Genomic DNA, 23,665 nt, shown 5'->3' on the forward strand with positions numbered 1-23,665 from the left:
TGAGTTTATCGTCCAGCCATATGCCAAGGTATTTATATTTTGTGACTCTATCAATAGTGGATCCTGCCAGGGTATTAATATTTACAGTACTAAAATCAGTATTAAGAGATCTGTAAAACAGCATGAACTTAGTTTTCATGGCATTTAAAACTAGTTTGTGCTTATATAATGCCACCTGTAGAGCATTAAATAAACCCTGAAATTTTCTTGTTGCAGCATGAATAGAATCAGCTGACCAATATAAAATCATGTCATCTGCATAAAGGTGAATTTTGCAGTCTGAGGTAGAAGCAGAGGCAGCAATATCATTTATGTATATATTAAATAAAACTGGACCCAAAATTGAACCTTGTGGTACGCCTTTAGATACAGATCCCAAATCTGATTTATAATTATTCAATGCCATGCATTGATTTCTGTCAGTGAGGTAATTTTGGGTCCATTCCAGAGCAGTTGCATCAAAGCCAATCTTTTCTAAATTCCATAAAAGAAGAGTTTGGTCAACTGTGTCGAATGCTTTTGTTAAGTCAATAAAAACATCTGCACAATGTTTCTTCTTGTCCATGTCTGAATAAAGATCATTTAAAAGCAGTGTCATGTCAGAGACAGTGCTGTGACCTTCTCTGAAACCAGACTGATATTTAGATAAAACAGAATTTTCGTGAAGAAATTATTTCAATTTCTGGTTCACTAGAGATTCTAACATTTTTGCTAAACACAACAGTTTTGAGATTGGCCTATACTTATTCAGATCTGTTGTCTCACCACCTTTATGCAGAGGAATTACATGAGCTGTTTTCCAGACCCTGGGAATTCTGCAAGATAAAACTGAAAAATATAAAATCTATTCTAAAATAATCGGGGCTGCGAGATGCAATAAAAAGGGGTCCAGCCTATATTCTCCAGTGGCTTTTTGTGGATTAATATTAGCTAGGGCATTAGCAACTAAGTATGGAGAAAATGGCTGGAGTGAGAAGAGACCACGTGTTTTAGAAACAGTAGAGTTGAGATCAGTTTTATTCAATAGGTTTTTGCTTTTTCTATCAAAGATGTGACTTTTTGAATGGGGCATGTTTGTTTACCACTGTTAGGAAAGTTTTACTAAAATGGTTTAGTGCCCCATCAATATCTGAGATTTCTAGGGTAAGGTGTATTTCACTCATTGCTAAGTCAGAATATAAATCATTTATAAATGAGCTAAAGCTATATAAAATAATATTGTGACATCTCAAAGCCCCAAAACTGCAAAAAATTGTCCTTTCGCTGGTAAATAAGATATTATTTTATAAGATTATTCCTTTTTTTTTTATAATGGAGCCTTTAAGGGTGCTTCTGTATCCAGCTTGATGTTTTGCGTCCCATCTTTGATCTATCAGTTGTGTGATGGAGGTGTGACGTGATATCCGTCCGTTTAATTCAATATCAAAATTTCCCTGAGGAGAAATGAATTTTCGAGCGCCACCAGCAGATGGCGTGGGGCTGCAATCTCATACGGGTTCCTGTTGCCAGGGCAACTTTCAACAACAGTAACACAGATTCTTCAAGTGGCAACAGAAGTTTTATTCTCTGCTGTTTTACTTTTTATGATTTAAATAATACATTTTCAGTGTGCGAAAATGACTTCGACGTTACAGCCTTATAGTGAGACTCCGAATGAAACTTACACATTTTCTAGTCGTCCACGACCTGTTCCACCTCGGCTCAAATACAAGGAGCACTCGATTTCACAGTAAGTAAGAACCCTTTTTCTAGCTAACTAAGCTAACTAACTAGCTGTATTATCTGTTTTTTGCCTGATATGGTAAAGTTTGCATTGACAGCTAGCCAGCTAATTAACGATACCTGCATTAAGCTGATGGTTAGTAGTTGGTTAGCTAGAGAGACTGAAGAGTCTGGCGATAGGAACGTTTTTCTGCCGTCATTGTTTGGTTATATTTACATGTCGTTCATCGTTATGGAAGGTTAGGTTGGCTAACTTCGTTTTTTTCGTGGGGTGCAGAAACGAAGGACAAGGAATCTATGGAAACATTATGTATGATCGCCGTGTCGTTAGAGGAAATACCTATGCCCAACACGTTCTACCAGGTGTAAGTGTTTATGTATTCGAGAAATGCCGAAGGCCTAATTACCTTGACAATTTCTAGCTAAAATGCAAGGAGACTCACTTGAACATTTTCTTGTCACAAGATTTATAGATTTATTATGTTGAAGATGATATATTACTTATTAAACGGAATTGTTTAATGAATCATTTGTGTATAATCACTACTTTTGCAATATGTTGCAATATGTCATCAGCCCGACCTTGTCGAGATTCAAAGGCAGCAAGAGGCTAGAAAAAGAGCCATCGCGAAAAACCGGGCAAAAGAGCAGTTTCGCTCAAGAACCCCAGACGCACTTCAGGGGAGAAAACACACAGATATGCAGACTGGTAAGTAAGGTTGAAATATCTTGTTGCTATTTCCTATTGTAATGGTTTTATAAAAACAAATTTAAAGTGATAAGAATTGGTGACAAGTCAGAAAGCTGTAACTAACTTCTTTCTTTTTGAATAAAGAGTGGTAGTCAGCAAATAGCCTTCAGTGTTTTCCTAATGACACCTGTTTTTGTCGTATTTCCATGTAGTACTCAATAAATGTTTTTTGCAGTTCTCGGAAACTCCAGTTAGAAAGGACAGAGATCTGAATTATGCAAGATTAAACAAGAATTATATAACACCAATTTTACAAGAAATATAGCTTTGGAGGCAACAGATCTACTGAGCATAGGCCTTTCCTGTATTTGATCTTGTTGGTCTTTCACATTGAGTAACCTTGAGAAGAGAGAGCATGAAATGTTGGCATAGTGCATTCTGTAGTGTACTCATGTTGACATTTACCATCTGTGTGATGTAGTGGTCATAAAGTTTTTACAAGCACAGTAGCTCATGAGCCAAAAAATATATCTAAGAGATCAGGAAAAAAGCTATTAAAATCAGCCTGGAACGAGTTCCATTTCTAAATTACTAGAGCATCGCTGACCCATAGTGATAGTCATGAACTATGAGCAGGGAACCCTAGGAATACTGATGAATCTTCCCATGATAAGCTAGCCTGTGAAAACATTCCTGTAGGCACAGGGCAAATAATAAAGTTACCAAGTAACAGTAAGTTACCATGTCATTTTGAGAATATAATGCTTTGCAATGCATAACATTCAAAAGAAAAAAAGCTAATTTTATGTTTTGGTGTGGTCTAGTAAAAGTTCTGACTTGAAACCAACATAGACGCTGTAATAGGGCCTATAATGAGCAGCTCATGCATTAAAACATTCCAATATATCGGAATTAAAACAGTTCTGCAAAGAAGACTGGGCTCACATTGTTCTACAATGATGTGAATGTCTGATATCAAATTACTGAAAATGTCTAATGTCTAGTATTAAATTTTATTTTAAGACCTAAAAACATTCCTTATTGTTTGCAGAGAAGGCGGCAGTGTCGTAGACCTGATGCAGTTCAGTTATCTTATGAGTCTAACACTTCAAAAGGATTCTTGCATTGTGTTATGAAATTTGATTTGTATCTCAGAGTTATACTTGGAAGAGTTGAGTGATCTTACTGAGGATACCAGCGTGGGATGTCAAACAGATGCATTCCTGGACAAACCAATCACTCCTCTCTTCATTCCTGCCAAATCTGGAAAAGATGTAGCCACACAAATAGAGAAAAGCGAGGTACAGGTAGAACTTTTTCTTCATTTTTGATCCTGATTTTACACTTCTGTTTAATATTTATGTCTTCTTCTAAAGCTCTTTTAATAATTAAAGCTGTACTTTGTCTGTAATCACATATTACAAGAGTATCAACATTAGAATTAAGTAGTAGTTTGTTCAAATTCAAATGTATGCAATTTTTTATTTACTACAAATGATGTTTATTAGCGAAGACATGTTTGGTATCTGAATTCTGCTAATTCAGCTAGCAAAAAACTTGCATCCTACCAGTTCGCACTGTGAAAACTGCATGCCTAATAAATCACTTGTAAAGGTACCTTAAATAGACTTGCCTATGTCTGAAATTCTGTTATCTGTGAAAGTGGACAAAAAAAACGAAAGCCAGTAGAATCTTGAACAGCCAGCTTGAAGCTATAATTGTGCGCTAACAATTTTGTCCTCCATGTTCTCAGTATTGTCTAAAACATAATGAAAAAAAAAAAAAAAAAAAAAAAAAATATATATATATATATATAAATATAAATATAAATAAGGGATGCATCGATCCAATATTAGGATCGGATATCGGTCCCGATATTAACAAAATTAGCTGGATTGGGTATCGGATAATTAGGCCGAACCATGGGACCGATCCTGTCACTTTAATTTGTTTGTGACGCATGCTACACCATATGTTACCAGCACGTGTGCAGCGTGCCGGTAGACTTGACTTACAAACAGGAACAACATGGAGCGAGCCAAAGAGTCAGCTGTGTGGAGGTATTTCATGCTTGCATCACCAACAAGTTTGACGGTGATGTGCAATATCTGCAAAACAAATGTCTCAAGGGGTGGTGGTAGTGCTGCAAAATACAATACAACAAATTTAATTAAGCACCTCCAAAAGTACCATAGTAAAGAGCACGCCAAGAAGCAGGAGACAATATGATGAAACAATTAACTTTGGCGGACGCACTGCAAAGACATGAAAATTTCCAGCTGACAGAGTGAAAGTGACGGCGTGAAATTTATTGTTTTGGATGCACAACCCATGTCGGTGGTCTAAGATGAAGGCTTTTGCCGTCTGCTTGAACACCTGGAACCAAGGTTTAATTTACCATCACGAAAATATTTTTCTGAGACCACTCTGCCAGAACTGTATAAAAAAGCGTGTGGCCACATATCAGAACAGTTAAAAGATGTCACAGTAATGAGCTTCACAAACGGATATCTGGAGCTCAAACATGTGCCCTATGTCACTTTTAAGCTTAACCGTCCACTGGTTAGACACAAGTTTTACGCCTCACAGTGCAATGCTCCAAGCTAAAAACTTTAATGGATCACACACCAGTGACTCGATTTCGCCTGCCATCAGGGAAATGTGTGATCAGTGGTGAATTCCCTTGAACAAAGTGCACGTCATTCTGAAGGACAATGCTAGCAACGTGAAAAAGGCAATGGACAAAATGGGAGTGCATAGCTTAGGCTGCTTTGCTTATACATTGCAGCTCGTAATTAACGAGGGACTGTTGTCACAATGCAGTGTGAGTGATGCCATTGCAATCGGCAGGAAGATTGTGGGACGTTTTAAACATTCTCCACTCACATATTCACACATGATATCCAGCTCCAGAAATACAACCCCACACCATGATCCCCCCTCCACCGAACTTTATACTTGGAACAATGTCGTCAAACAAGTACTGTTCTCCTGGCAACCGCCAAACCCAGACGCATCCATCAGATTGCCAGATGGAGAAGCGTGATTTGTCACTCCAGAGAACACGTCTCCACTGCTGTAGAGTCCAGTGGCAGCGCTTTACACTACTGCATTCGACGCTTTGCATTGTGCTTTGTGATGTAAGGCTTGGATGCAGCTGCTCGGCTGTGGAAACCCATTCCAAGAAGCTCTCTATGCATTTCCACTTAGTTATAATACCACTGACAGTTGATTGTGGAATATTTAGTAGTGTATATGATTGGACTTGTTGCACAAGAATGTGTACTCAAGACACATTTTCAAAGTCTATTTATTTTTGTAGTATTTTTTTTATTTATTTTTAGTGTATTTTTAATCATTTATTCAAATATTATAGACAATTTATTTATATATATATATATATATATATATATATATATATATATATATATATATATATATACTGATTTTATGGATGTTAGTGTGTTTAACCATTTTCAAACCTCTCCTCGAGGAAGCCCAGTATTATATGTAGTTAAAAAGCAACTCCTGGTTTGATCAATCAGTGCTTCATTAAATTGTGAACTCATGATGTAATTGATGATATTAACAAGTCTCTGTGGTGGCTGTGAAGGTGTCAAGGAAAAATATGGACCCAAGAAATTCTTGTTACTTTTTATTGTTTTTAGGCTTATTTGAATTATGAATATGACTTTATTCTAATGTATATTGTGATAAGCTCACTGCTGAGGTAAATTGTATAAAATTTGCTTAGATGTCTAAAACCTTTGCACAGTATTGTATACATGCATATATACATGCATATCTCACAGGAGCACAGTGAATTCCAGCGTGGAACCGTGATAGGACGGTAGACAGTGTAAAGCACACCGCTACCGGACTCTAGAAGCAGTGGAAACATGTTCTCTGGAGTGATGAATCACACTTCTCCATCTGGGAATTCGATGGATAAGTCTGGGTTTGGCGGTTGCCAGGAGAACGGTACTTATCTGACTGCATTGTGCCAAGTGTAAAGTTTGGTGGAGGGGGTTTATGGTGTATTTCAGGAGTTGGGCTCGGTCCCTTAGTTCCAGTGAAAGGAACTCTAATACTTCAGCAGACCAAGAGATTTTGGACAATTCGTGCTCCCAACTTTGTGGGAACAGTTTGGGATGGCCACTTTCTGTTCCATCATGACCGTACACCAGTGCACAAAGCAAGGTCCATAAAGACATGGATGAGCGAGATTGGTGTAGAAGAACTTGACAGGCCTGCACAGAGTCTTGACCTCAACCCGATAGAACACCTTTGGGATGAATTAGAGCGGAGACTGCGATCCAGGCCTTCTCGTCCAACATCAGTGACTGATCTCATAAATGCGCTTTATTCAAGATTTATTCATAACAGTTTATGCAAGTTTTAGGTAAACATGTACCTAGAGATATATAAAAACAGCAACATTTAATAAAAAAAATTATTACATTCTAAAGAAAGATAGGGCACCTTTGCTGAAAAGTAAAAATAAAATGAATTAACTTAATAAATCAGAATCCTGGGCTCTGGGAATTAGTCATGAGAGGCAAAAGTAGTTACTTTTTTAAGCAATACTACACATGCCAGTGTGTTGGGACCCAAACTTAAGTGACAGTTGTATTTCATGGAACATACGCAATCTGACATGCATACAGACACAGAGGTTCTCAGCTCCAGTTCTGGAGACCTACTGCCTCCACAGTTTCACATATTCCCTGCTCCAGCACACTTGATGCTGAACTCAAGGAGGGATTATTATTTAGTTTGGGCCACAGAATACTCCGGATTTTTCATGATTTTTTCACAGTGATTACACAGCTTAAAGCTGTCTCTTCATATGACTAAGTATATTGATATCATCTCTTCCATTTCTTGTTACAGCTTTTTGACTTTGATGTGGAAGCGCAGCCTGTGTTAGAGGTGCTAGTAGGAAAGATCATGGAGCAGGCTTTGCTGGAGGTTTTAGAGGAGGAAGAGCTACATGCCTTGAGGACACAACAACGCGCCTTCCAGGATCTACATGACGCTGAAATGGTGGAAGTTGAGCGCCTGGAGGAGCAGGAGAGGCGTCGCCATGAGGAGAAGGTACTATTATCATGAACCTAGGGTGGTCTTACAGTATACATTATATGTATAGCATGCCAGCATTAATATTAAATGGCTAGTTCCAGTGTTGGCATTTGCCCCAAATGTGATCACTCAATATCCTCTGCCTGGAGCATGGGCTTCTAACATTATCTTGGCTGTTTCCTGTTTTTTGTTTTTGCGATAATGCAATAAATCAATCAATCAGCGTAAACATATATTCTATTTTTCTGCGGACGGACGGATGGACGGACGGACGGACGGACGGACATTTATACATTGCATTATTGCAATATTTCCACTAAATTTACATATAAAGCAGTATGTTAAAAGGCAGCATATGTTGCTCCAAAATGTGTTCAGCATTAATGGTACCTTCCCAGATGTGCAGGTAACCCACTAATACATCCCCAATATGACAAATCCTGGCTTTTGAACTTTATGCTCTTACAATCTGGATGATCCTTTCTCTGTGGGCTCAGAGAACATAATCTCCATTGTTTCCATAAACAGTAATACGACTAAGAGCTGTATCTTCTCTGCCCAGGGTCTAGACATATATGAATATCTCTAATATGTTCTATGCTATTGCCCTAATAATCTGTAGTCTAACTTCATTAATTAAAAAGAATTAAAGGAATTAAAAGAATATCAACAAAAAGTAAAAAAGGAATAAAAAAGACTTCCGCCACTTAGTTCTTGTGGAAGAAAGGAAAAGGCCTTTTCTTTATTAAGCTTTAAGTGGCAAGGTGGTTGCCGATCAAACCACAATGAAAATATCATCACAAGCCATCCTTTTTTATTGTCCTTTGAGGTGATGAAGTAATCACCACACCCCTTTTCACACAATTCTATACCATCTTAGTCCCCATTGTATCCAAACCCTGCATCCTTTTTGGCACACCTTAAAAACAAATGCTCATGATGTATGTTTCTATGAATAATACAAGATAATCTACTATAAATGTCAAAATAACGTTAACATAAGATTAAACTTACATAAACTGATATGTAAGATTAGGGAATAAATTTAAAATGTAAAAAAATCAAATTATAAGGCACAATAAACCATAAAACAAATCAGGACATCTAAAAGTGAAAGGTCTATTGATTAAATGAAAATCAAATCGAGATTAAGTCAGGAATAATTGTAATTGAATCAAAACTCAATCCACCATTGTTTCCCCACAGAAGTGATGAATATATGTGCACCAGGCCCTACAGTCAGCAATAATCATATTACAATGTCCTTAAATGTTTTTGGACCAAATTAGTAATCTGGTGAACTTTTGAAATAAGGGTGAGAAATTATTAGCAGGTACAGTTAGATCAGTCATGCCTACTTATAAACTCATATGACTAATTTTTAAGGCATCTATGCCCATATACCAGGTGTTCCAAAGAAATCTTTTAGCCCAGGGTGGACCATTCCAGTCCCAGCTCAACCCCAAGGGCATCAGTCAGTGTCCAAACCCCAATTCCTTGAAGTTGGACAACTGGTGTTAGCCAAAAAGTAAACCAGACTCATGATAGATCGTCAGAATGTTAAGGAAAACTACAGCTTTCATACTTCTTTAGTCCCTTTCTTTGTTATAAAAGTCTTTTATTATGCAGCTTGTCGTAGTGGTAGCTGTCTTCACTTCCTCAATATAGGGAGACAGTGCAGATGTGTCCAAACAGGCCAGATTGGTTGAATTGTTGTGTCCCTTTTGTCACTGCCCATTCGTACAACACCAGGAGATCTTCTTCCTTGACAGACTTTTTGACTAGAAAATGGACAATAATGTTCACACTGCACACCATCAGTCAAATTCCAGGTTTGTTGGATGAACGAGTACTCCAGTTCTGCTCTTTTTACTCACTCAGATTGTGTTTGCTGCAACTTTCCATAGCTCTTCAGCATAGTATAAATCGTTGCTGGGCTGACTACAAGTACACATTTGCTCATGAAAATAAAAACAATATACAGTTTAGAAACCTGGGTTAGACTGGATGAATATTCAGCACTAAATGAAGCCACCCCTGTAGGCTATAATTATGTACACAGCCCAAAATTATCAGGCAAAGGAGGTGGGTTATGTGTAATCTACCAAAACATCAGTCAGAAACAATGTGACACCTTCACTTCTTTTGAGGTTCTATCCATCCACATTACAAATCCGGTCACAAAAAAGAACACATTTTCATAATTTTACCTTTACAGACCACCAGGGAGCTACTCAGAATTTTAAATTAGATATTTAATATTAAATGTTAAAAATTTAGCACAATTATTTCTCAGTAAGTGTGTATCTTAATGGACATACAATGTTTATTTCCTTTTGTGCTCTGGAACAGATTGTGCCAGTGTGTTTATCCATGTTTATATTGTATCTTATATACAACAAGTATCTTCTTTTTATAGTCTTTTTTCTACTGTAAGGCCAAATTATTCTGAGCACAGAGAGAAGATTTTTTGGATGGACATGTGGTTTGGCATGAAATGCTTAAAGGTTTTTCCAGCAGGGTTTCCTGAGGATGATTAGCTAACTGTGTACAGTGTTGTAGAACCATTCAGGGGATATGATTTAATGAAGTTTTTCACTGAATGGCTTTACATCACTTTTGTGATGCCTCATCATTAAAAAAAAATCTCAGAACAGCACAATGTGGCCATGGCAGCTGTTCAGCCCTGCAGGTAAATTATTAGTATGCATGTTATCTAATCTGATCGTCTTTTCATGTTTGCTGTTTTTCTAATGCAGGACTGCAGAATTAAGCAGAAAAGAGTAGTTCTGGAGAAGGAGAAAGAGACAGCAGAAAAAATTGCTGCTAGAGTGTTTGCTCAGCATTATCTGGCTGACCTGCTTCCCTCAGTCTACACCACTCTGAAGGACCATGGCTATTTCTCAGACCTAGTGCAGAGAGGTATGCTTCCCTGCCTCTAGTTCTTTGTACTTCAATTAGTGAATATAGAAATATAGAAAAATTTTTAAAAAATTTCTTGATTGGAGAGTATAATATATACATTGATCAGGTATAACATTATGACCAACTCCTTGTTTCTATGCACATTGTCCATTTTATCAGCTCCACTTAATATATAGGTGCACTTTGTAGTTCTACAGTTACAGACTTTAGTCCATCTGTTTCGTTGCATTCTTTGTTAAACCCCATTTACCCTTTTCTTCAGTGGTCAAGGACCCTCATAGATCCTCAGAGAAGGTACTATTTGGGTGGTGGTTCATTCTCAGCACTGTAGTAACACTGATGTGATGGTGATGTGTTTGTGTGTGTTGCACTGGTCTAAGTGGAACAGACACAGCAGTGCTGCAGAAGTTTTTAAACACCTCACTGTCACTGCTGGACTGAGAATAGTCCACCAACTAAAAATATCCAGTCAACAGCGTCCTTCTGTAGGCAGCGTCCTGTGACCACTGATTAAGGACTGGAGGATGACCAATGCAAATTGTGCAGCAGCAGATGAGCTATTGTCTCTGACTTAACATCTCCAAGGTGGACTGACAAGGTAGGAGTGTCTAATAGAGTGGACAGTGAGTGGACATAGTGTTTAGAAAGTCCATCAGCACTGCTGTGTCTGATCCACTCATACCAGCACAACACACACTAACACACCACCACCACATCAGTGTTACTGCAGTGCTGAGAATGATCCACCACCCAAATAGCACCTGCTCTGTGAAAGTCCATAGGGGTCCTGACCACTGAATAACAGGGTAAAAGGGGGATAACAAAGTATGCAGAGAAACAGATGGACTACAGTCTATAGTTATAGAGTCACAAAGTGCACATATATAGGAAGTGGAACTGATAAAATGGACAGTGAGCGTAGAAACAAGGAGGTGGTCATAATGTTATGCATGATCGGTGTGTGTGTGTGTATAATATATGTCTCTGTGTGTGTATAATATATGTTTGTGTGTGTGTGTGTGTGTGTGTGTGTGTGTGTGTGTGTGTGTGTGTATATATATATATATATATATATATATATATATATATATACACACACACACACACACACACACACACACACATATATATATATTACACACACACACACCGATCATTTACATATATATATATATATATATATATATATATATATATATATATATATATATATATATATATATATATATATATATAAAATTTTCTCACTTTTTGTCATAAATTGAAAATGCCTTTTGCCCTTTACATTGTGTGTTCATGATGACAGGACCAAAATTAAATGGCCCAAAGTTTGGTTCCATGCCATTAACTTACAATAAAAAGTCATTTTGGAGATATAAGGTTTTCTTCTGACAAGATATTTATGTATATGTGTGTGTGTGTGTGTGTGTGTGTGTGTGTGTGTGTGTGTGTATGTATGTATGTGTGTGTGTGTGTGTATGTATATATGTTGAAATGTTGAACCCAATGTTGAAAAGGCGTGTCAGCCAAGACAGCCCCACAACATCCAGAGCCCTGAGGAACTCGGGACGGATCTCATCCACCCCTGGAGCCTTGACACCAAGGAGCTTTTTAACTACCTTAATGACTTCGGCCTCAGTAATGGACAAGCCTATTCCCGTGTCTCCAGACTCTGCCTCCTCACTGGAGAACGTGTCGGTGGGATTGAGAAGGTCCTCAAAATATTCCTTCCACCACCCAATGAGGTCTTCAGTCGAAGTCAGCAGCACACCATCTCCACTATATACAGTGCTAGTGGCACACTGCTTTCCCCTTCTGAGTCACCTGACGGTTTGCCAGAATCTTTTCAGAGCCGACTGAAAGTCACTTTCCAAGGCCTCACCAAACTCCTCCCACACACGGGTTTTTGCCTTGGCGACGACTGAAGCCGCAGATTGCTTGGCCTGTCGATACCTTTCAGCTGCCTCTGGTGTCCCATAGGCCAGCCATGCCCGGTAGGACTCCTCCTTCAGCTTGACGGCGTCTCTCACCTGGGGTGTCCACGACCGGTTTCGAGGATTACCGGCCCGACAGGCACCAACTACCTTGCGGCCACAGCTACAGTCAGCCGCTTTAACAATGGAGGAGCGGAACATGGCCCATTCTGAGTCAATGTCCCCCACCTTCCCCGATATCTGCTCAAAGTTCTGATGGAGGTGTGAGTTGAAGATCAATCTGACAGGTTCTTCTGCCAGACGTTCCCAGCAAATCCTCACTGTACGTTTGGGTTTGCCCGGTTTGACCGCCATCTTTCCCCACCACCTGATCCAACTCACCACCAAGTGGTGATCAGTTGACAGCTCAGCTCTTCTTTACCCGAGTGTCCAAAACACATGGCCGCAGGTCCGATGACACGACTACAAAGTCAGTCATTGAACTGCGGCCTAGGGTGTCCTGGTGCCATGTGCACTTTTGGACATCCTTGTGTTCAAACATGGTGTTCGTGATGGACAAACTGTGGTTTGCACAGAAGTCCAAAAACTGAACGCCACTTGGGTTCAGATCAGAGAGGCCATTCCTCCCAATCACACCCCTCCAGGTCACACTGTCATTGCCCACGTGAGCGTTGAAGTCCCCCAGTAGGACAATAGAGTCTCCAGGAGGAGCACTTTCAAGCATCCTTCCCAAGGACTCTAAGAAGGCTTGGTACTCTGAACTACTGTTCGGTGCATAAGCACAGACAGCAGTCAGGACCCGTTCCCCCACCTGAAGGCGTAGGGAAGCTACCCTCTCGTCCACCGGAGAAAACCCCTTAGTTTAACATGTCCATGTGGTCAAATTATTTTCAGTCTTTTCTACGGGTACCATCATTTTTGTCCAGGCCAGTTTCATTAGGTTGTTTTTGAAAATTATTCTGTTGAACCACAATTTAAAAGCAATGTCTGATTTTCATTATTTAATTTTCAGTGAATTTTTATTCATTGTTACTTTTATCAGTTTATCAAGTTATTTCAGTGACCGTTGCAGGTTTTTCTTTCTTTATATATCTCATATTTTCTTTCTTTCTTTCTTTGTTTCTTTCTATCTTTTAATCTATATCCTTAAATTTGTTTATATTATTTATAAATCTATTTATTATTTATACATTTGTTTATTCACCCTCTGTACTTCAGATATAGAGACAGGATTCCTTCCCTGGCTGGTGGCAGAAGTAAACAGTGCTTTGGAGAAGCGCCAAATTGCACTTACAGTGTTTGACAGTGAGTTCATGATTTTTTTGTAATCTTATATATTTATTCCAAATGTGTTCCTTCAGATAGATACAGCTTCTATTTGTATATAGAAAAAAATGAGTGTCAGGTCAATCAGCTGCACAACAATCCACATTAATAGATGTATCATGAAGTAGACTTTATATGGTACTTCCATTAAGCATACCCATGACCATACCCAATGCCTAACTCTCACTCTAGCCCTAATCCTAACCTTGAGGTGGTCTGTATTATACCTGCTACATGTTTAGTGACCTCTCGGGTTAACATCTACAGATATGAATATGGACACCGAATAAAGTGAAAAACAACTGAATTCCGCAAGTTATACATTTTTTTTATCTATGCAGGAAATTAAATTGATTAAGTTGTTGATGTGTTACTGAGTGCCTGATGAGTGGAGAAGCAGTGTACTGGTCCCCATTTTTAAGAACAAGGGTGATGTGCAGAGCTGCAGTAACTACAGAGGTATAAAGTTGATGAGCCACACCATGAGTTGTTGAAGCAAGGCTAAGGTGAGAGGTTCAGATCAGTGAGCAGCAGTTTGGTTTCATGCCCCACAGATGCAATTTTTGCATTCAGAGTGTTGGTAGAGAAGTACAGAGAAGGTCAGAAGGAGCTACATTGGCATATGATAGGGTGCCAAGAGAGGAACTGTGGTACTGTATGAGGAAGTCAGGTGTAGCTGAAAGGTATGTTAGGGTGGTGCAGGACATGTATGAGGATAGTAAGACAGTGGTGAGGTGTGCAGTTGGAGTGACAGATGGTTTCAAGGTGAAGGTAGGGTTACATCAGGGATCAGCTTTGAGACCCTTCTTGTTTGCAATGGTGATGGAAAGGTTGACAGATGAGGTCAGGCAGGAGGCTCCATGGACCATGATGTTTGCAGATGAGATTGTAATCTGTGGTGAGGGTAGAGAGCAGGTGGAAGAGATTCTGGAGAGGTGGAGGTTTGCACTGGAGAGGAGAGGAATGAAGGTCAGTAGAGACAAGACGGAATACATGTTGTGAATGAGAGGGAGGCAGGTGGAAAGGTGAAGATGCAAGGAGTAGAGGTCGTAAAGGTGGATGACTTCAAATATCTTGGGTCAACCATCCAGAGCAATGGACAGTGTAGAAAAGAGGTGAAGAAGAGGGTGCAGGCAGGATGGAGTGGGTGGAGACGGGTGTCAGGGCTGATGTGTGACAGAAGGATAGCAGTAAGAGTGAAAGGGAAGGTTTACAAGACAGTAGTGTGTCCTGCTATGATGTATGGTTTGGAGACTGTGGCTCTGTCTAAAAGACAGGAGGCTGAGCTGGAGGTGGCGGAGATGAAGATGCTGAGATTTTCGTTGGGAGTGACAAGGCTGGACAAGATTAGAAATGAGCAGATCAGAGGGACAGTGAAGGTGGAGCAGTTGGAGATAAAGCCAGAGAGGCCAGGTTGAGATGGTTTGGACATGTGTTGAGGAGGAATAGTGGATATATTGGTCAAAGAATGTTGGAGATGGAGCTGCCGAGCAGAAGGAGAAGAGGTAGACTTCAGAGAAGGTTTATGGATGTAGTGAAGGTGGACATGGAGATGGTTGCTGTAAAAGTAGACGAGGCAGTGGATAGGGCAAGATGGAGGCAGATGATCTGCTGTGGCGACCCCTAAAGGGAACATCGGAAAAAGAAATTGATGTGTTACTGAGGGTCTGTTGAGTGTTTATTTAATCTAAAAAAAGGACCTCTCAAAATAAAGTGTCACCCAGGTACTCAGTGCAGTTTTTTGATACATGTGGAAACTTAGTGTTGACATGCTCATTAGTTGCTTCATTTGGAAGCCTCTAAATTTCTGTTCCACTGCCTCCACTCCATTCTTAGAATCGTAAATGAAAAATAATGCAATATGTTAAACACATTAAAGCATTGCCATTGTTGTTTAGCAGTGGCACAAGTACACTTTCCTCTCTTTGATTGTAAGAAAATCTCGTTCTACTAAGTCCTCTAGGGTGGTCATTCCTTGACAGCATTGTTTTGTAGTTTTCATTTGATCTTCAAAAGAATGAAATAATTAGGTGATTAGTATTTGGATCTTTAAGTCAAATTTTTTAAAAGCTTAGCATATAAAATACATTGTAGAACAAGCTATATCTTTGGGGTCACTGGTAACTTTGTAACTGATATTTAATGTGCAAATAGATTCTCAAACATGAAAAATATACAAAGTTCTGCTTAACTTGCTCTGTTCACTTTCACCAAAGATAATATTACAAAACTTTAGGACTTGAAGACACTAAGCAGAATCACCAGCCTGAAAAAGTTTGTTAAACAGAAAGTTCTGTTGACTGAGGTTGAGGCATCATGATGTTGATTTGTGTTCATTGCATCTGGATGGAAAAAAAACACAATTTTTATATTTATTTTTTTAAATATCTTTTTTAATAATTCGTCCAACCATCAAATAGGGTATTTCTTGTATAAGTTTTAAAATCATTTCCATTTTGAAATGTTTCTAATCATCTAAGATACTGTTGAAATAATTAGTTGACAACATTTTTGATATTTGTGTGGTAAGGTCAGTCATATTTTCAGATGTGTCGTAGAAACTGGTGTTTAAATAGTTTTAGTTGTTGAGTACTACATTGCCATGTTCTGGATCCAAGTTTCAAGTTTGTTTGTCATTTGCGCAACATGTCAGGACACTTATGCGTTGAAATGCTTGTGGTGAGGCTCGGATAATTCAATCTACAGAAAGTAAATAAGTAAACTATAAGAAAACAAATTGTAATATATTAAACACAAAATATAGATAAATATACACAAAATATAGAGACAATATACATTTTAAAGTGACTTAAGTGGCTCTGTGTTATTGTTATTTAAAATGACTTGGTTTTAAAGTGTTATTGTCCATAGCAGAGATGATATGATACAATAATAATAATAATAATAATAATAATAATGCTGACCAAGTAACTGAGTGCAGTGGTAACTGGGGAAGGACCTGCAGCTTCACAGCTTGTTCAGATAGCATATAATATTTAACCTCACTATAATCAGGAATTCCTTACCTAAAACCATGTCCAGCAAGGTGAACTGTAACATATTCTGAGTGAATCCACACTCCAACTGACTCTTCATTGTTCTATTATAGTTCTCATCCAAAATGTGACCAACTGGAGAAGAGAGACGTTTCAGATTGTCAACCCTGAGTGAGATTTCCTTCCTCTATTGGTAAATCTATGCAAGTTACAAAATATTTCTTTTGTCATTTATTCATAAAATAATAAAGTCTAGAAGTTATAAGCATGTTAACAAATGAGTCCTACAGTGAATCATTGTCACCATAATATAATATGCTTTTGTCATACTGGTTCCTTTGCTGCTAATACATGTTGGTGATCATGTTCTACACCTAAAATCGCTGTCATTATTAGATCATTTGTAATACTATTTGTAATACTTTTTCATGCATAGCTTTTACAGACAGGCAGTTCACCGTTGCTTCAGCAGAGTATAGAATTTCAAAGAGCGAAGATTATAAATAAACACTAGTAGCACAAGCAACGTTTGTTTTAATCATGATTACATTTGGTTAGCAAATGTTTGATGTAAACATTTTGTTAGGTTTCGTGTAATGGCAGTTGCAAAAGTTAAACATTTACAGATGTAGACTAACATAATGAATGAAATGACTGAATGAATGTAGACTAACATAATGAATGAATGAATGAATGAAAATGATTTTTAACCCTTTCCAAATGCAATTGAGTATAAGATTAGATTTAAACGGATTGAATACACTACAAAGACAAAATATTTTATATGTTCAAACAGATAAACTATTGTTTTTTTGCAAATATTCACTTATTTTGAATTTGATGCTTGCAACATGTTCCAAAGAAGTTGGGACAGGGGCAACAAAAGACTGGGAAAGTTGAGGAATGCTCAAAAAACACCTGTTTGGAACATTCCACAGGTGAACATTGGAATCATTGGAAACAGGTGAGTGTCATGATTGGGTATAAAGGGAGCATCCCTAAAAGACTTGTGAGCAAATAGCCCAACAGTTTAAGAACAACGTTTCTCAACGTGCAATCGCATGGAATTTAGGGATTTCATCATCTACAATCCATAATATCATCAAAAGATTCAGAGAATCTGTAGAAATCTCTGCAAGTAAGCGGCAAGGCAGAAAACCAACATTGAATGCCCGTGACCTTCAATCCCACTGCATTAAAAACCGACATCATTCTGTAACGGATATTACCACATGGGCTCAGGAACACCTCAGAAAACCATTGTCAGTGAACACAGTTCGTCGCTCCATCTACAAGTGCAAGTTAAAACTCTGCCATGCAAAGCGAAAGCCATATATCAACAACACCCAGAAACGCCGCCGGCTTCTCTGGGCCCGAGCTCACCTGAGATTAACTGACGCAAAGTGGAAAAGTGTCCTGTGGTCTGACGAGTCCACATTTCAAATTGTTTTTGGAAATCATGAACGTCGTGTCCTCCGGGCCAAAGAGGAAAAGGACTGTCCGGATTGTTATCAGCGCAAAGTTCAAAAGCAAGCATCTCTGATGGTATGCTTTGTAGTATATTCAATTGAATATAGATTGAAAATGATTTGCAAATCATCTTCTTCTGTTTTTATTTATATTTTACACAACATCCCAACTTCATTGGAATTGGGGTTGTATATGCAGATAGCTAAATTTGCTGCTAGGAGCAAAACATCCTATTGCAGCTGTTTATCGTTCAGCCTTTATTTAAATACTGAGGACATTGAGGGTGACCCTCATTTGCAATGTAGCCAAGCCAATACTGAAATAAGGGGATGAAAAAAATTGATTGTAAAAACATATACACATAAATGATAAATACTAAGTACAAAATAATCAGAATGAACTATAGAAATTATAAAAATTAAATAACTATGTCAGACTAACTAGGAATAAAATAATATAAAAAACATAAAAGTGCATAAAATACATAAAAGAATAGAAAATGTAAAACTGTGTAACAAGGCAGAATAACTCAGATGCTCACAGGCAAAGGTCAAATCCAGCAAAGTCAAGAGACACAAAAAGACAAACATAACAAGGCAAACAATGTCCAAAGGCAAAAGGAAAAACCGGACAAACCACAATAGACAGAAGAAAAAACACTCAGTAGCTCTTCAACAAGAAGCAGTGCTTTGCACTGACTAAAGCCTGGGCTTTATACTAAGCTAATATTACCAGAAATGGTGTAAACAGTCAATACTCAGGTGACAGAGAGCAGTGATTGGAGCAAAATGGAGGGCTGAGGATCATGTGACCCCTGGAGTCCCTAGAGAGGGATGCATGACAAACTATAACTTAGCAATAACAAAAAAATAAAAGTGTAGTAAAATAAATAAAAAGAATTGATACATGTGAAACAGAATTTTTAAAAATATTATAACATAATAATAGATAACTGAAACATACCAAAAGCATATTGAAAATGAATGAATATCAAATAAAAACAATTGCAGGCTGAGTGGAATTGGTTAGAGACTAAAAGATTAAAATGTTCGCATGACACCAGCAAGCGACGATTTCTGTAATGAATGCCACCTCAATGATGTCTGAACATTGAACTTTGATGTACACTTTAGTGATTGGTAGTAGTTCAGATTTACCTTGTCCCAGGGCCACATATTGCTGACTATCCAAATGATAATTTCTAATCCAGTTGACAGCACTGTGGATAAAAATGATATTTATAGATTTTTCAAAAGTATGGAATGGTCAACTGTATCAAAGGCTTTGGAGAGATCAATAAGATCTTTCTATCAATGGCAGTAAAAGAGAACTGTCTAAGAGAACAGTAGTAGCTGAGAATCTTTTTTTTTTTGCATTAGCATGAAAATATCGAGATGATCTGTAGTTATTAAGAACTACGACTACGAGCCAATACTTTTGGCAATATAGTGTATCTGCTTAATACAATAAATTCATTACTAAATCCTTTTCCATTCCACGGCCCAGAAGTGTCTCTAAATAACTGTAATGCTTTTCTGGATTTCTTTGTGGCCAGGGTTAGGTCTATTATATTAGGTCTAATATCACAATTTCTGTGATTAGGCCCTTTGCCTTTCAGCCAAGTATTTAAAATTCTCAACATTTGAGAATTTTAAACCGGTTTCTCAGATGAAGTACTCTATGTCTGCTATGGAAGTTTTTGACACAATTGAACCTGATGTTTTATCAACTATAAATGCATTCTTGCATCTTTTAAGCATACCATTGTTCAGCCCCTCCTAAAAAAGCGTAATCTGGATGTAGGAGTTTTGAGTAATTACCACCCTTTATCAAAACTATCATTTTTTTGCTGAAGTTCTTGAAAAAGTTGTTTTTACTAAGCTTGAATCCTTTTCAGAAAACAACACAATTTATTAGATGTTTCTCTCAGGTTTTAGGGCATTTCACAGTACTGATTCTGCTCTTTGAAAAATGACTTTTACTTAATGCTGATTCTGGTGACTGTTCTGTCCTCGTCTTGCTGAACTTGAATGCTGCGTTCAACACTGTCGACCACGATACTCAGTGAGCATTTGGAACACTGTGTTGCAGACAAGAGTTTGGCTCTTAATTGGTTTATCTCTTATATTAAACATAGAATATTTTCTGTTAACATTGGGAAATACTCTGCTTCATCTGTGGCTGTGACATCTGGGGTTCCACAAGGGTCCATTTAGACCATGTTTCATTATACATGCTCCCCCTAGGCCAAATTATTCATAAATATCATAAAGGTTACACAGGTGATCTACAACTATACTTACCTTTGAACCTTGGTAATCATTACTCCTTTAGAAGACTCAGTGAATGTGTCATGGATATTAAGAATTGGATGACCCAAAGCTTTCTTTGGCTGAATGATAGTAAAATGGAGGTTATTTTCTTTGGTCCCCCCACAGTAACCAAGAGCTTGAGAGAAAATCTTGGTTCTTTTAACCTCTTTTATAAAAGCACAAGTTAAAAGTTTTTGATACTGAATTAAAATTTGATAAGCAAATAAATATAGTGATCAAGGCCAGTTTCTTCCAGCTAAGGACAGTCTCCAGGTTAAAATAATTTCTTAATGCCTCAGATTTTTAAAAAAGTCATTCATGCCTTTGTGACATCTAGATTAGATTACTGTAATGCACAATATTTTGGAATTAATAAAGCATCTCTGGCTCAATTACAACTAGTTCAGAATGCTGCAGCAAGAATGCTAACTGGTACGAACAAAAGAGAGCACGTAACTCCAGTTTGAGCATCTTTACACTGGTACCCAGTGCATTACAGAATCCGATATAAAATAACATTGATGGTTTTTAAAACTTTCAATGGCCAGGCACCTGCGTATGTTGTGGACATGCTTTGTATGTATGCGCCTTCAAGATCTTTTATCTGGTCTATGTCTCAATCACTTTTAACTGTTCCATGGTTTCATCTTACACAAAAAGAGGGTTGTGCTTTTGCTGTCACTGAACCGAAGCTTTGGAATGTTCTTCCAAGTGACATCAGGCATGCTTCATTTGTGACTGCTTCCAAAACAATGCGTAAAACACATTTTTATTGATTAGCATTCAGCAGCTGTTAAACATTTATGTGAATGTATGGTAGGTGGTATTCGGAAGGTAGGAATCCTTTTTGTGTTTTATTGTAAAGTACTTTGGTTTTAAATGTGCTATATAAATAAAATTTACTTACCTTTTTTATATAGCAGTTTGCTTGCTACTTCTGTGGCTAGAGGGAAGGGAACACTAATTTCAGAACTTTCAATAAAAAAACTTTTTGGTTTTCAATAAAAGACATTTTGGTCATGACCTAATCAAATATTAAATTTTCTCATTACAGGTTGTTTCTGAGATGGACTACAGGACTATGGCCTATAGGACATGTCAAAATTCATCAAAAATTCAACATTAAATAACTAATTGAGATGAATAGAATTTAGCCTTTAATTGTATATCAAAACTCAGAATGAAAACATGCTAAGTGCATGCTATGTGTTTCAATTTCACTGTTATATAAGAAATTACTTATAATACTTATAATTACTTATGATAAAGAAAATGTAAAATCTATACAGACATTAAACTTCTCTGACATATTTTCTTTTTTGTTACCTTTTTAGGTCATGTCCCTGGTCATATTAAGCAAGTTTATTTTACTATATTATTTAAAATACAATATTCTTATTTTTATTCCATAATCTTTGATTGAATTGTAATGAAAAAATAATATTAATATTAAGTATGACCTACCCTCCTCTCCCCCCACTCTCATCAAGCAAAATGTTCAGCTACCCCAGAAACCCTCGGAATGGCACATTTCACACAGTATTATGTTAGAGTATGGAAGGAAGATGATGTGGTGTGATTTCTGATTCACATTCACTTTAAGTGAGCAAAATATTGACCTTATGGTCAGAGTTGTGTTTGCAATAGCAACAGTTTCCTTTGGGTGAGTTTCGCACTAGAAGCAGCATTCCAGCAGCATGCAAACTTGGCCTTACTTGCTCACCTAGTATTGTAGCTTTGAGGTATGCCATATTGTTTTCTGTTTATATTTAGTATGACTAGAGCATGCAACAGTTTTTTTTCCAGAAGATCTGCAGCTTGTAGGTGCCCTCTTTAGATAACTAGTCCCAATCATAAACATATGTTGAATGTGGCTTTTCCGCAGTAAGACGATATCTTAAAATGTTAAAACGGAAGAAGAAGGGAAGATGTGCTGATAAACTGAAACTTGGGAGAAAGTTAACCTTTCAGCCAGACAGTGAGCCCAAACACAACATTGGAGCGACCTACAGTGGTCTAGCCAAAGTCTTGTTTTATTACATGCCATATCTGCAGTCACAAGATGTAGTTTTGTAATGGGTTCCTAAGAGCTCCTCTTCTTTGAATCATGAGCTTTGACACATTTTTCTCTACCACTGTCTGATTAAACTAGTGACTAGCCTTTTGTTTCACAGCAGCACGAGAACTATGGTAATTTCTGCATGGTTACTGGCATTGTTAAGTTCACAATAAGTCTATTCAAATCTATCTATGTCCATATAAACCACCAGCCTCCACTTCTATTTGGGAATAGAGGAATGTGTTTTCAGGATTTACTCATTCAAAAAGCAGATTAACAGCAATATAAGATGGGAGTGGGAAAAGTAGGGAGAAATTATACTCAAGTGAAAGTTTGATTATGTTGTCAAAATATAACTAACTAAAATTGGATGTAGCCAAAAATTTAAAAATTTAGTATTTTTTAAAACTCAAATCTCCAGGCTTCAGCGTAGAATAGTATATCACTGAAAAAAACACTGTCATGTCAGTATGCTGCTCTAGGATCTATGAGTGGAGTTAACTGATTAGAATCAAAAGTAAAAATTAGTGATCCACACAAATGGAGTGGACTGTCGACTGTCAAGTTTTTGTAATGACTAGTTCACTGACATGCTGTTTAAATTAAGTGATAATTTTTTAATCCCACAAACAGGGAAATTCCACCTCTGCATTTAACCCCTCCATGAAGTAAAACACCACATACACACTGGTGAACACACACACACTAGGAAGCGGTGGGCAGCCCTATCCACGGCACCCAGGGAGCAGTTGGGGGTTAGATGTCTTGCTCAAGTGACTGTTGGCACTGGGGATCAAACCAGCAACCTCCCGGTCACAGGGCCAATTCCCTAACCTCCAGCCCACCACTGCCCCATGACTGCGGTTCCCGAGATTTTCTTATCAATGGAAAAAAACAAGGATTATATTTGACTGTGGCTCATTTCATGTCATTTTAGTAATTGAAAATTCCTAGTCGTTGATAAAGGGAATTGAAATGTTAGGTGAGCTTTACTGGGAGTACAATTAAAATTAGATGAATAAGAAAAATAGTTCAGTATTAATGAACAAAGTTCCATTTATATCTAGCAATTAGCCAGGTACTGCGATCTAATTAAGTTCCTAGGCATCCTTTCAACCACAGACAGAGACCTGGAAAGCTTAGTGTAG

At 37.8% G+C, this 23,665-nt stretch overlaps 1 protein-coding gene across 1 annotated transcript; it reads left to right on the plus strand.

Annotated features, from left to right (window-relative positions):
• Window positions 1-1,510: 1,510 nt before the first annotated feature.
• rsph3 (radial spoke head 3) lies at window positions 1,511-21,768 on the plus strand. Its single transcript, XM_017684612.2, has 9 exons — window positions 1,511-1,729; window positions 2,000-2,087; window positions 2,299-2,431; window positions 3,569-3,714; window positions 7,307-7,510; window positions 10,255-10,417; window positions 13,573-13,659; window positions 16,790-16,869; window positions 21,513-21,768. Exons 1-8 carry the CDS (start codon window positions 1,617-1,619, stop codon window positions 16,849-16,851), a joined length of 996 nt encoding a protein of 331 aa, XP_017540101.2. The 5' UTR covers window positions 1,511-1,616; the 3' UTR covers window positions 16,852-16,869; window positions 21,513-21,768.
• The last annotated feature ends 1,897 nt before the right edge of the window (window positions 21,769-23,665 follow it).

The sequence above is a fragment of the Pygocentrus nattereri genome, chromosome 4 (assembly GCF_015220715.1).
Source record: "Pygocentrus nattereri isolate fPygNat1 chromosome 4, fPygNat1.pri, whole genome shotgun sequence".
Taxonomy (NCBI): Eukaryota; Metazoa; Chordata; class Actinopteri; order Characiformes; family Serrasalmidae; genus Pygocentrus; species Pygocentrus nattereri.